Here is a 14,953-nt window from a genome sequence, read left to right on the forward strand (position 1 = left end):
TTACCTGATGGGAATAAACACACCACTAATAACTATTGAGTCCCACATCCTATACTACTTGCATTTATTTGCAACCTACTGATATCAGAATTAAATAAGTTTTAAATAAAGATTGCATATTTCAAAACATTTTTTTAAAAATCGCCATGTTTTTCTTGTCTGAAGTTGGTGTCTACTGAACAATGAAGTTTAAGTTGGTCGTCAGGGATGGACTTAAATTATTTAATAGCACAAGACCTTAACTAGGAAGTGTAGAACAGTGTACAATGCAGATTAGTCAGGCATGAAAGCTTCAAATATGTAAACAGGCAGTTATCAAACATCAGAGCTAACAGTCATTCCGACAATATTTCAAAATGAGGATCGACGCAAGTAGCATTCTCTTCTGTTTCTTGGTGATTGCTTTCAAGATGGAAAGCACGACTGCTGAATCTGGTATGTACCTCTATGAATTCTTTTATTTGTATCCTCTTTCTTATAGCTGCATGACTTGAGTCGACTACTTTATTATCCACTTTGTTATAGCTGCATGACTTGAGTCGACTATTTTACAGATCGTTCCAGTTAATTCTTGAATGCAGAATTACATTTATTGGAATCAAACGATTTTTGTCGCAAAAGATAAAACGATGTCTTTAAGTGCTCTTTTCGTTGTGTTCTTCTTCTAGCAACAATTACTATTATTATTATTATTATTATTATTATTATTATTATTATTATTATTATTATTTATTGTAGTAGTAGTATTTGTAGTAGTAGTAGTAGTTCTAATTATAAGCCTGAGTAACAAGATAACCGGGTTGGATTTCGGATTTATAACAACACTTTTGCTGGTGATATATATAACGCAAAAGCCAAATTCCAATCATTTCATGTGGTACTGAACATGTGTCGTTTTAAAGTTCTTCTCTTATATTAAGAAAAAGTAGCCATTGTCTTACCGTTAGCAAGCCAATGTATGAGTTAGATGAATGCGTCAGGAATAAAAATCGTACTTCATACGTAATGCTATCCTAATTCTTTCTTAATCAATTGCATATTTTCCTACAGATAAAATTCATTGTATGAACATGACATTGGAATTTTTTATGTTAGTCTTTGACTTGTTCAAAGTGAAAATATAATCCCAAGAAATGAGAATGTCCATGTAAAAACAATATATCGAGGAAATACCCAAACTTTTTCCAGGAATTTCCTATCAAGGCAGATGCTGAATATTTCGAATCAAGACGTTTATTTTCATCACTATTATGTCGGGACCCCGAAGTTTCCTCTACAATAATGTTGTTTCCATGACAGTTGGCTCTACATTTCAACATGTCAACGATCTGGGGGAAGATTATTTTTAGTCCATGAAAATACGTGAAATTTTGCTTTGAAGTAATAAATATTTGTGTTCTTTATATATATATGGTTCAACATATGCTGCCAAATTGACCTTTATTCAACTTTTGGCCCTATTTTACAATAAAACGTATTTCACAGATATTTGTACATTGCCATGGAAACAGCAATATAAATTGTTGCTAATTAGGCCTAAATTTAGCAAAGCTTTGTTTAGCGAGGAAATATTTTCTCATTTCTAGGAGCAACAAAATAGTTACGTCATTATTATTATCAATGTTTAAAACATTTTTCAAAAGATGAATAACTATACAAATGTACCAATGCAAACTTGAGATATTGACAATGTTCAGAAGCAAGGAATGCAAAGACTTGACTTGAACTGGACTTGAACGTCAGAGTATAAATACGAAGTCCAGGATTGACTATACAGGCATAGTACTTAGTTCATTATTGAAGTATCAGATTAAAAGAGAAATTAGAGATCTGATGTAATCTTTGCATTCATTATCTTGATTACAAGATGAAAATGGTGGAATAATAGGGATGAAGAGTTTAAATTCCTTGCTGCTACATTTGGTTACAGGACAAATAAAAGTCTAAACAAAAGAACTATTCAATCATTGCTAGTATTATTTTGTATGAGTGACATCAAATGCACGTAAATTATTTGGATTATGTGCATCTCGAAACGGTGCCACACATTTAAGATAACCGAACGAAGGTCACTTTTACTGCCTTTAGATAAGCTTTTGGGTTTATCTCATGATACAGTTTCAAGCAGTCGAGAGACTAGGATGCAGTTGTTGGCACCACGACAGCAAATCAGTGAGTTAAAACGTCCAGAGGCTCAGACACGGCCCTAGGGCAAGGAGAACGAGGCAACCGCCTTGGGCCCCGAGCTTCTCCGAAATGCATTGTTTTACTTCGGGCACCGCAATCATCGCCTGCTGCCTTGGGCCCCGCACATCCTAGGCCTGCTGCCTTGGGCCCCCACATCCTAGGCCTGCTGCCTTGGGCCCCGCACATCCTTGGCTGGCTGCCTTGGGCCCCCATATCCTAGCCCTGCTGAGTTGGGCCCCGCACATCCTAGGCCTGCTGCCTTGGGCCCCGCACATCCTAGGGCCGGGGCTGCAGAGGCTTTGATAGACATTTAGCTCAAACGACTTGGGAAAGAAAAATCAATTTGCTTGCCTGAAGTAATTAGATTGTCTAGTTACGTGGGTTCAGTATTAGTTCTTCGTCTCTTATACGATTCAAAGCCACTTTGTTACTCCTTGTGTCAATGGACAATCCAATATTGCTAAATACAAGGTGGACTTATAATATACAATTTACACGGTTTTTGTGCTACATTGTAGAAGTATGTACTTGTGATTGTTCTAATGTACCATTTACACAGGATTTGTGGTGTATAACAGTGTGAAGTTCAGAATAATAAATAAGGTCGAACTTTTTGATTTTAGAAAATGGATTCATCCCATATATACATGGATCATTCTTTGACAGCTTAGATACAGATGACATAGACAACAATATACATAGATCACTCTTTGACAACTTAGGTACAGATGACATAACTTACAAAACACATGGATCACTCTTTGACAACTTAGGTACAGATGACATAGCCTGCAAAATACATGGATTACTCTTTGACAACTTAGATACAGATGACAGAGACTACATAATACATGAATCACTCTTTGAAAACTTAGGTACCGACGATATAGAATGCAATATAGATGGATCACTCTTTAACAACTCTAGAACAGATGACAGACTACAATATACATGGATCACTGTTTGAAAACTTAGGCACAGATGACATAGACTACAATATACATGGATCACTCTCTTACAACTTAGGTACAAATGACATAGGCTCCACTATACATGGATCACTCTCTGCCAACTTATGTACAGACGCCATAGCCTGAAAAGACATAGATCACTCTTTGGTAACTTATGTACAGATGATCTAGACTACAATATACATGGATCACTCTTTTACAACTTAGGTATAGCTGCCATAGCCTGCAATATACATGGATCATTCTTTGACAACTTAGGTGCAGATGACATAGACTACAAAACAAACGGATAACTCGTTGACCACGTAAGTACAAATGACCTAGACTACAATATACATGGATCACTATTTGACAGGTTAGGTACAGATGACAGACTACAATATACATGGATCACTCTTTGACAACTTAGGTACAGACGACATAGACTACAATATACATGGATCACTCTTGTACATCTTCGGTACAAATGACATAGTCTTCAATATACATGGATCACTGTTTGACAACTTAGGTGCAGATGACATAGACTACAATATAAACGGATTCCTCGTTGACCACGTAAGTACAGATGACATAGACGACACTTTACATGGAGCAATATTTGACAACTTAGGTACAGATAACAGACTAGAATATACAAGGATCACTCTTTGACAATTTAGGTACAGATGTAATATACTACACTATACACGAATCACTCTCTGACAACTTTTGTACAGATAACAAACTACAATATACATGGATCACTCTTTGACAACTTAGGTACAGCCGCCATATTCTGCAATATTCATGGATCACTCTTTGACCACTTAGGTGCAGATGACATACAATACAATATAAACGGATCACTGGTTCACCACGTAAGTACAGATGACATAGACGACATTTTACATGGAGCACTATTTGACAACTTAGGTACAGATGACTGAATACAATATACATGGATCACTCTCTGAGAACCTAGGTACAGATGTCATAGACTACTATATACATGGATCACTCTTTGACACCTTAGGTACATATGTAATATACTACACTATACACGAATCACTCTCTGACAACTTATGTACAGATGACAGACTACATTATACATGGATAACTCTTTGACAACTTAGGCACAGCTGCCATAGTCTGCAAAATACATGGATCACTCTTTGAGAACTTACGTGAGATGCCATAGAATACAATATAAACGGATCACTCGTTCACCACGTAAGTACAGATGACATAGACTACAATATACATAGGTCACTCTTTGACAACTTAGGTACAGATGACATAGACTACAATATACATGGATCACTCTTTGACAACTTAGCTACAGATGACAGACTACAATATACATGGATCTCTCTTTGACAACTAGGTACAGCTGCCATAGTCTGCAATATGCATGGATCACTCTATGAGAACATGAGTGTAGGTGACATATAATACAATATAAACGGATCACTGGTTCACCAAGTAAATACAGATGACATAGACGACAATATACATGGAGTGTATTTGACAACTTAGGTACACATAACAGACTACAATATACATGGATTGCTCTTTGACAACTTAGGTACAGATTTTATAGACTACTATATACATGGATCACTCTTTGACACCTTAGGTACAGATGTAATATACTACACTATACACGAATCACTCTCTGACAACTTATGTACAGATGACAGACTACAATATACATTACTAACTCTTTGAGAACTTAGGTGAGATATCATAGAATACAATATAAACGGATCACTAGTTCACCACGTAAGTACAGATGACATACACTACAATATACATAGGTCACTCTTTGACAATTTAGGTACAGATGACATAGACTACAATATACATGGCTCAGTCTTTGACAACTTAGTTACAGATGTAATATACTACAATATACCTGAATCACTCTTTGACAACTTAGGTGCAGATGACATAGACTGCAATATACAAGGATATCTCTTTGATAACTTAGGTACAGATGACATATACTACAATATACATGGATCACTCTTTGACAGCGTAGGTACAGAGGACATAAGCTATAATACACATTGATTACTCTTTCACAACTAAGTTACAGATGAAATAGACAACAGTATAGATGGATCACTCTTTTGACAGTTTAGGTACACATGACATGGACTAAAATATGCATGGATCACTCTTTTACTATTTAGGTAAACATTACATAGACTACAAGATACATTAACGACTCCTCGGCAACTTAGGTATAGATGACATGGACTATGGTATAAAAGGATAACTTTTTGACAAGGTGGATACACTTGACCTAAACTACAATACACATAGACCACTCTTTTACAACTTAGGTACAGTTGACATAGACTACAATATACATGGATCAATCTTTGACGACGTAGGTACAGATGACAGACTACAATAAACATGGATCACTCTTTGACAACTTAGGTACAGATGACATAGACTACAATATACATGGATCACTCTTTGACAACTTAGGTACAGATGACAGAGACTACAAAATACATGGATCACTCTTTGACAATTTAGGTACATATGACAGAGACTACAATATGCATGGATCACTCTTTGACAACGTAGGTACAGATGACATAGACTACAATATACATGGATCACTCTTTGACAACTTAGGTACAGATGATAGAGACTACAATATGCATGGATCACTCTTTGACAACTTAGGTACAGATTACATATACTACACTATACAGGATCACTCTTTGATAACGTAGGTACAGATGACATAATCTACAATATACATGGATCACTCTTTGACAACTTAGGTACTGATGTTATAGACTATAATATAGATGGATCTTTCTTTGACAACTTAGGTACATATGAAATAGACAACAATATACATGGATCACTCTGTGACATCTTAGGTGCAGATGACATACACTATAATATGCATGGATCACTCAACTCATTGACAAATTAGCTACAGATGACATAGCCTAAAATAGACATGGATCACTCTTTGAAAATCTAGGTACAGGTGACATAGACTACAAAATAACATTGCAAAATACTTTTATGCATCCGGTAATTATCCCTTCTCATCAATATTACATGAATGGAATATTTAGTACTGAAACTGAGTGCTAACATGGGTTGTCTCCCCTAACCGATATCAGACCATGTGACAAACACAGAATAGGAAATTTTGTTTTGCAAAATGATTTGGTGTGTAAAATTTTATATTTATTCTGAAAAACCCTTGCTCTTTAATTTGTAATTTTTAAGAAACAATCTACTTTTCAATGTTAATGGTTGCAGAAATACGTTTGGGGCACTTTTTGCGCACAACAAAAGACATTGACGTAGTATAAGACTGAAGGAACGAAATTAGTCTTTTTTTTCTTTAAAAAAATTCAATTTAAATAAAACTATGTGATAATCATAATCGCAAATGGTTACTGATTTAATATTAAATGATTATTGATTTACTATTAAATGGTTATTGATTTAATATTAAATGGTTATTGATTTTATATTAAATGTATGAATCGCCTTGAATAATGTCCAGCTTTGGCTCAATAAAACTAGCAAACGTTGGGCATACTTCAAAAGTGAGTGTAGGTCTTTTTATCCAACATTTTCTTACCATGTAAGAAATATGGTAAAGTTTTGTAATGGATAAAAAATCATGGAAAGAGAAAGTGTGTGTGTGTCTGTGTGTGCATGACTGTAAATATAAAATCAGAGTAGACGCACCTTTGGTCACGAAATAACTTGTGTATGTTTATGTCAATAATTAACAAGTGCATAACGGTCATAACTGAAAAGTTATTACTAAATATGACATGTCTTTACGTAGAAGATTTTAATTTAAACCCTATTTGTACGGGTGTAAACATATTTAAATAGTATTTAGTTTCCCAGCTATTATTGACTTTAAAAAAACGTTATTGCTCAATTTGACACATCTTTACGTAGAAGATTTCAATTAGGCGTTTAAAACTTATTGGTACGGGTATAAACATATGGAAATAGTATTTAGTTTCCCAGTTATTATTGACTTTTAAAAAATAACTTGTCTGTCCATTTCAAAAATGGGATACTTCTTCAAAATAGATAGGGCAGAGCTTGTCATTAGGAATCAAGTTAAATACTCCACTTCTCGTAACCAGGAAGCTAACTAATCAAATGTAAAACGCAGACTTCTTTCCAAAAATGCTCATTGTAGGCTTCCGCATTCGTAGCTTCTGCTTTGTTTCAACAATTTTTAAATGTCGCATTAACATATGAAAATGAATACTCGAACATTTGTGTTACTGACCGTAATCAAACAACTGTGTCGTTAAATTAATGTTATTGTATATAACATGGCATTCTGAACACACTCAGTCACATTATCCTGACACCAGACCGACCAAACTTAACACTAACCTCTTAATGATGAACGCTAGACACCCGTGCGATCAATACGAGGTAGTTGTATATGACATGCATATTTGCTTATAAAAGTATGCCAGCATGTAGTCAGGGAAAACGCACCATGGGTAACGAAAAGATAGGGTATGTTCATTCCGATAATGAAATATGAGGACCACTATCAAAACTGAATGGACTTTGCTGAATTGGACCTATTTTCATTTAGGAGAGATCAATGAAGCAATTGAAACCTATTGACAAGGGTGTAAACAAGTTTAAATAGTATTTGGTTACCGGTAAGTATTCCTTTTAAAAAATACAATGTGTGATTCTTTCGATGTTTATCAATCAGTTGGGCAACGTTAATCGCTAAAGATCGCTAATATTGTAAATATTAAACATCGCATATTTCTAACCAGGAAGCTAAGAAATAAAATTACGACGAAAATGGGTCAATGAACAGAGAATATCACGTTGAAGAGTGTTACATACTACAATCTAATACTACTTCAGGCAGAAAATTGAAAAATATTTGTAGATAAAGACAGGAAGATGACTTTGAGCACGGATCTGTTTCCCTGTTATCTTAGTTAATATTATTATTATTATTAGTAGTAGTAGTAGTAGTAGTAGTAGTAGTAGTAGTAGCAGTAATAGTAGTAGTAGTAGTAATAGTATTAGTAGTAGTAGTAGTAGTAGTAGTAGTAGTAGTAGTATATTGTCGTTGTTACGGCCGGTCGTTCATGTGATCATAGATCAAAAATATTTCCCTGAGTATTCTACCTGGTCCAATGCGTGTCACTTTGTAAAGTAGGTGTGGTTTGTAAAGTAGGTGTGGTTTTGGTGATATTCTTGCACTTTGAAAAATGCCCCTAACTTGTTGACTATTATGTCCAGTGTTACAACAATCTTTACGGGTTGTCCAGACTGTGATATTGATAGGTGACTCTATTTTGTTATTATCTTGTTCCTCGCACGAAAAATGAGAGACATCCCCTTTCCGGTACGTTTAGGATTGAAACAACGACAATATAACTACTACTACTACTACTATATATTATTATTATTATTATTATTATTGGCGTTTGTAATAATTGCACCATATTCGATAGCGAATTTTTGACGTTTTGATATGAGGCAACAATAATCTTTTTTAATAAATAATTTAAAAGTAGGCTTCATAATAAATATCCTCAAGCCCAGTGACTCCGTAGATTCAAATCTCAGGCTCATCTATTTTGGTATCCCAGTTGGTCAGACCTTGCGATAACGGAGAACAATTACGCTACACGACAGGTTTATAATGTTCCGTTTTCACAATACTCTGGTCAGCTCGTGCAAGAATGTGTGTATGATGGGTCTGATAAGCCAATAATCTTCACGGAATAAAACTGTTGACCCATAGAAAATGACCAACTTGAAAATAACCAACCCATAATCGAAGCATAGTATTATATGCTTGCTCGATGCTATATAAAATATTGTACTAAATGTTAACTCTCACCTACCCCCCCCCCCAATAAAAAACTTATAAAATTGTTACTAACAGCTGCCTCTCTTGGATCTCAGCATTAAGAGGTTAGTGTTGGACTGCTCGGTCTAGTGTCATGATAATGTGACAGGGTGAGACGTGATGCCCCACTGCTCATTGTTAGCATAGACTGCTGTACCTCTTTTAGATAGGATCATGAGAAGGTTAAAATGACTTCTTTTCTGGAGAGACCTCATACATGTGCCTTGCAGACTCTTGGAAGGACTCAAGCATACCTTATTGCCATACCAAGGATGGATGGAATTCCATCTTTGGCACTAACAATGGACACCTCATTAACCTCGCAATCTCAGCAAAATGCCACTGTCACAATAAGAATTACAGGCATTAAGGGTCGCATCGGTTTGTCACACCGTCTAGAGTATCGCCTCATCCAGGTTTCAAAATTTTTTTTGATCGAGATTTGTTTACCAATCTCTCTGAAGCTTATTATATATTATCGGCAGATTTGGAGTTTTATACAGTGTCTGACAGAATATTGTCAAAGCGACTAGTCTCACAGCTTTCAATGTATCTTTATTAAAATTATATTTATTGGTATCATCGGAAAAATTACAATCTTACATAACACAGTGCCTATCGCAATATATTAAGAGTTATCTATTGATTATATAACATAATCTTAGTGAACGCAATATGTCTTGTAGTTTTTATGGATCGCAGTGAAACGTTTTGGATATTATGTTCATCGCGACATAATGCGCAAACTAATACATGTTTGCGTTATACGACTTTTGTAAGAGTTATCGCTCTTGATTACTTAATATATCGTTGGATACATTTTGCAATTAAGAATACTAGAAGAGATATATTTTGGTTTAATGAAATCTGTGCTCAATGAGTTGAGATAACAAAGATAAAACTTACATAATGAACTTAGATTTTCTGTACGTACCTAAACATTTCCTGCTCTTCACACATTCACTTCGGAGTCCTCTGCTGTGACAGAAATCAAGACAGACAAATTTACTATCTTAAAAACAAATATGTCCAAAACAAAATGTAAAATGCTATCTTCAGATCCTAAAGGAAGATTCGCCATGTTATGAGGTAAAATTACTTGGGGAAAAGAATGATATCAGACAGTACCTATTTTTTTCACACATTTAAATAGATATTAAACTTGACTTAGAATATCATTTCAACCAATTCTATTAATGATATTTTTGGATGCCAATTTTGATGTATATTTCATGAAGAACCTCTTTAGTATTCTTGCCCAAATCAAGACATCAAACAGGTATTTATCTGGCCTGATAAAGAGCATTGTCTTTGGGGTTTCACGTCATCAATAGCAATCCCATTATCGTGTGATCATTCCCATCTAGTAACTAATCAGATGATCACGTGCTGTCATTCGTGAATAATAGCATAGAGTATAACCAAAACGAAACCTTTTTCGCTAGATAAATATCCCTTTTCAATGTTCTAACTTTCAAGTGGTCATTTGTTCCGTGTTTACAAGATATATAAAATATACCTTCCTATTAAATAATCCTTCTTTATGGGCACTCCTTCAGATTAGATGTTAGGAAGTATTGAAACTATATATATATTTTTGGGCTAAATAGAGTCTCATTTACAGTATTGCCTTCTAAGAAGAATGGTGTGCTTGCTTGTGTAATTTCGCACAGATCCAAATAAAAAGATCGAAATGTACATGCTCCTGTTTCAATTTAGTGGATGAAACAACACATGAAATTGTGTTAGGATTAACATATAAATAAAAGTCATTGAATGTTATTTGTAGACTGTACTGGCACGCGTAAGGATGAAACACATTGGCTATTGCTTGAAAGAAATCTTAGACCTGGAAGCTTGTTGGGTTCACTAATGATTTTTTTTAAATATGTGAAATTATAACACTTACTTGGGACAATAAAAATTCCATAACGTTTTCAACACACCTTGAACGAACGCATGTGGAAATAGTTTATGCATCAACACACTGTCAAGTACATCGACGTCTTACCGCACCTGGTCCAAGCTTACAAACAATCTTACTAACAGGGCATCGGATGTGCACCCCAAAAAGTGACTACCGAGAACGAAGTGACTGTTTTTGAGCACCTGTTTGGTACATCCCTGACGGTGGCTGTGAAAGGTGGATTCTTGGCAGCAGGTGATTCTGTGCGCATATTCACGACATCAAAAGCATTCTCGAAGGAAGAACCCGTAAAGTGGGAAAAAGACGTGTCAAAGAAGTCAAAGTACGTTGGAAAGCATATCCTCCAAGTTTTGACTATTTGATTGATGCTCCATTAGTCATCGACTATTAAAAGAAGTGACCATCATGCCCTTCAACACAGCCTCAGGTGCCATTACAATCGTGACCATTCCTTCACCCAGTTCATCTATGCAAGATCTCACGAGCATCCCTTGTGGGTGTGGTGTGCCTAAAACGCAAATCGTCATTTTCTGCCAAATCTTTGTGGTGTATTGTGCCATCGGTGCTGCCATTGCCAATTTGAGTTTGCAACAGGGAGACAAACAATTTTGGACCATTTTACTGAGCAGTTGCATCGGTTACCTTCTTCCCAATCTGTCCCTGAAATACTCTTCTAACGGGAACTGAGGGAGCCTTGCAGCCAACGTCAGGCACTCTGTGAACAGTCACCACCCCAGCAACCACCACGAGAGCAATGCTCTTTTAGACAATCCTCTCACTTTCAGTGACCCTCAGACAGCTCAACTCTCGAAGTATGGAAAATAATAACCAATGTTACTTAACGTTACCCAGTGACAGTTCCATGGCGGTGTTTCCCAAAAATACTTTGTGCTGTTTAACGGCCAAATTACCTCAGGCCATCCAATTAGATCACTAAGCCCATTGGGAAGTGTTTATGGTGGAAATGATTCCCACTACGCAAATTCAAAACATCACCAAAAAGCAAAACACTTTCCACGTTGAAACCTGAACGATGGATTGCAACAAGAGATGACTATAAAATCGGGTTTTCATGTCCCACAAATCCATCAAAAAGCAATCCATCATTAAGCATAAATACTGTGAAAATTGTGCCAGGCTATTATTTTAGTGGTCACCATTTGGTGAACACAATTACTGACATATTCGAGGAACTGTTTGGCAAAGCCCTGTTCAGAGCCAAAACAAGTGTTAAGATTGAGTACCATAAAGTTTCTCGTCGCCTAACGATAAAATTTCAGGATACCGAAACGATGGCTATTACTTTTAGTGGTAGTTTGTTTGAAATTTTGGGTGGACAACCACAGATGGTAACGTAGAATTTAAGCCCCCGAAGATCAACAGCAATATGGATTTTACAGGGCTTTTGGATCCCCGGTAGAACTGAACGAAGGACTCAATTTGATCTTTGTGTAATCCGATGTAGTGGAGTACAACGTGGTGGGACACACCTCCGTACCGTTGCTGATTGTCATTCCTTTCAAAGTGGATTCTGCCACGGCCAATGACGAGAAAAGTGGAAACATCTATCACGTTTACTTTGTATTTGTACATTCTCACTAGTTACCCGTCAGGAAGTCGTAATTTGACACTGTCAACATTGCTATAAAAGAGATGTGGGGCAAAATATTTCATTCACCAAAGGGAAAGTCACGGTTAAACTTCATTTCCGAAAACGATTCTCTAACGACTCGTAAGTCATGTATCCAGTGTACCGAGGAGTCCCTCGACAACGAAGACATGGTTTAGGAGATATGCTGAAATCGGCGTTTCGTTCAGTAACTCCCGTTTTGAAACCGATGGTGACACGATGATTGCACGTCTTGAAAGATGCCGCGCTGACGCAAGGCAAAGAATTTCTCCGAAATGTTATCATCGACAAACTGAACCCAAAGAAGCTTTCTTGAGAGCAGGCAAAATGTCTTGCTGAAAACGGGTAAAGACATTTTGGGCCGACGAGAAACTCCTATAAATGCACTTGATGATGACGATTCAGTCATTCATGCTTCCCTGACGCCACAGCATGGACAAGGCAGAAGGAGACGACGAAAACACCCTTCAGTTGCTTTCACACATATAGAGCTAGAAACACTAAGAAAAGAAAAACCCGTTCCAGACTTAGAAGTTTTTGATTATTAAAAAGAAACAGAAAGAAAGAACGAAAATGATGCACCGAGAGTCTTGCGCCTGTTCCATGTCGGAACTGGATCTGTTTGACATGCCACCCACAATTATGACAATGCAAGAATCCCAATGAGTAGAATTTCATCCCGTTTCCTCTGTCAGGGACTCAGGATCAGTCCCCATCGAATTAGAAATCAAAGGACAGCCCGAAGATTACATCGATCTGAAAAGCAGTTACTTGTACATGAAAGTCAAAGTAGACAAAGGGGACGGTACTGACGAACTAAAAGACGAGGACAAAGCAGCTCCCGTCAACAATTTCATGGACTCCTTGTTTAGCTCAGTGGGTTTGTACTTGAAAAACAAACTGATCAGCAGTAGCATGTATACTTACTCTTACCTAACGTACCTGGAAAATCTCTTAACGCATGAAACAGAAGCCAAGAACACCCATCTGGATCCTTGCGTGGTATGGAAACCTAACACTCCGGGCAAGTTGAAAATCGTAGGCGACAACAATTTGAGGTTTAAAGACCGTAAAGAAAAAATTGCTTGAAGCCGTAGTTTAGAACTGATGGATCGTTTGCATTTGAACATGTGGTTGCAAGAGAAGCATTTGCTGAACGGAGTGGATGTCCGCTTGAGACTGAATAGAAGGCATGCTACGTTCTATTTGATGTCTGAAGCTGTTGCTACTAATTACAAAAGCATGACCCAAGAAGCTCGACTTTATGTGAGCCGTGTAAAACTGTTATCTAAAGTGGGATAAGATATTAGTCACACTTTGAGCAGAACGACTGCCAATTATCCGGTACGACGCATGGAAGTGAAAATCTTCACCATTTCCGCTAACCAGCGATGCATGATCGAAGATCATCTGTTCCAAGGACAGTTACCCAAACATTTAATCATTGGTATCGTCATGAATTTAGCCTTCAACGGAGCCTACGAGGAAAATCATTTCGAGTTTAATTACTCTGACGTACAAAAGATTGAAATCAGTTGCGATGGCAAGACACTGTGTACCAGACCCTTTGAAGCTAACTTTGACAAGAACAATTACTTGAGGTTGTACTTGTCCCTGTACGAAGCCATAGACAGTTAGGGACCAACACCAGTCACGGCATTTCATGCAAAGATTATTATGGGGGTTATGCTTTGTGAGCTTTTCATTTCACTCCAGACCAAGGCAGCGACGAGGGACATTTCCACCCTATAAAACCAGGTCAAATTCGTATGGAACTTCAGTTTAAAGGACAGCTGAAGGAGACAGTGAAAGTCATCCTTTATGCCGAATGCGATAGTACGACAGAAATAACAGTTTGAGAGAAGTCATTTTAGACTAATAAAAACTATGGAAGACTCTTATCCCTCTTTGAACAGCAGAGACTCCTTGGAAATGGAAATGGAATGGAATGATATTGTGGAAGTCGTGAAAGACGAAGAAGACATAGTGATGAGGTCGAGATGGCCAGAACAAGATAATCATTTAGTCTTCTGTTTTGCCAAACACCTGGCAGAAACATTTACGGAATTGAGCAAGAAAGCTTTATATCGATGTCAAAACGATCATCCCGTCACATTCAGCATGATAAATGTATGATGATGCGTCAAGTAGAAAAATTGAACGAGTATCTGGACGACGCTTGGAGTCTCATCTCGGAAGAAGCAGTGTTGCATCAGTGGTATAATGATTTGCGTGATAATTCCTCTCCTCCATTGAATAATGTAGAGATCCATCACATCGAAGCTCTCTTGGCTTAGAGTGCGGAGACGAAGAGAAGAAACGGTTACATGTCAGAGATTTTTAAG

The 14,953-nt window shown here is 36.9% G+C and overlaps 1 protein-coding gene across 2 annotated transcripts in view; it reads left to right on the forward strand.

Annotated features, from left to right (window-relative positions):
- Nucleotides 1–290: 290 nt before the first annotated feature.
- LOC149779803 (low-density lipoprotein receptor-related protein 2-like) overlaps nucleotides 291–14,953 on the forward strand; it is a 67,813-nt gene continuing 53,150 nt past the window's right edge. For both annotated transcript variants that reach the window (XM_089936471.1, XM_089936472.1), the window contains exon 1: nucleotides 291–435. In XM_089936471.1, the coding sequence (XP_089792597.1) occupies nucleotides 357–435 (79 nt within the window). In that variant the 5' untranslated portion in view covers nucleotides 291–356. The remainder of the gene's footprint in view (nucleotides 436–14,953) is intronic.

This window comes from Sinohyriopsis cumingii, chromosome 16 (genome assembly GCF_028554795.1).
Source record: "Sinohyriopsis cumingii isolate HCF-2022 chromosome 16, ASM2855479v2, whole genome shotgun sequence".
NCBI lineage: Eukaryota > Metazoa > Mollusca > Bivalvia > Unionida > Unionidae > Sinohyriopsis > Sinohyriopsis cumingii.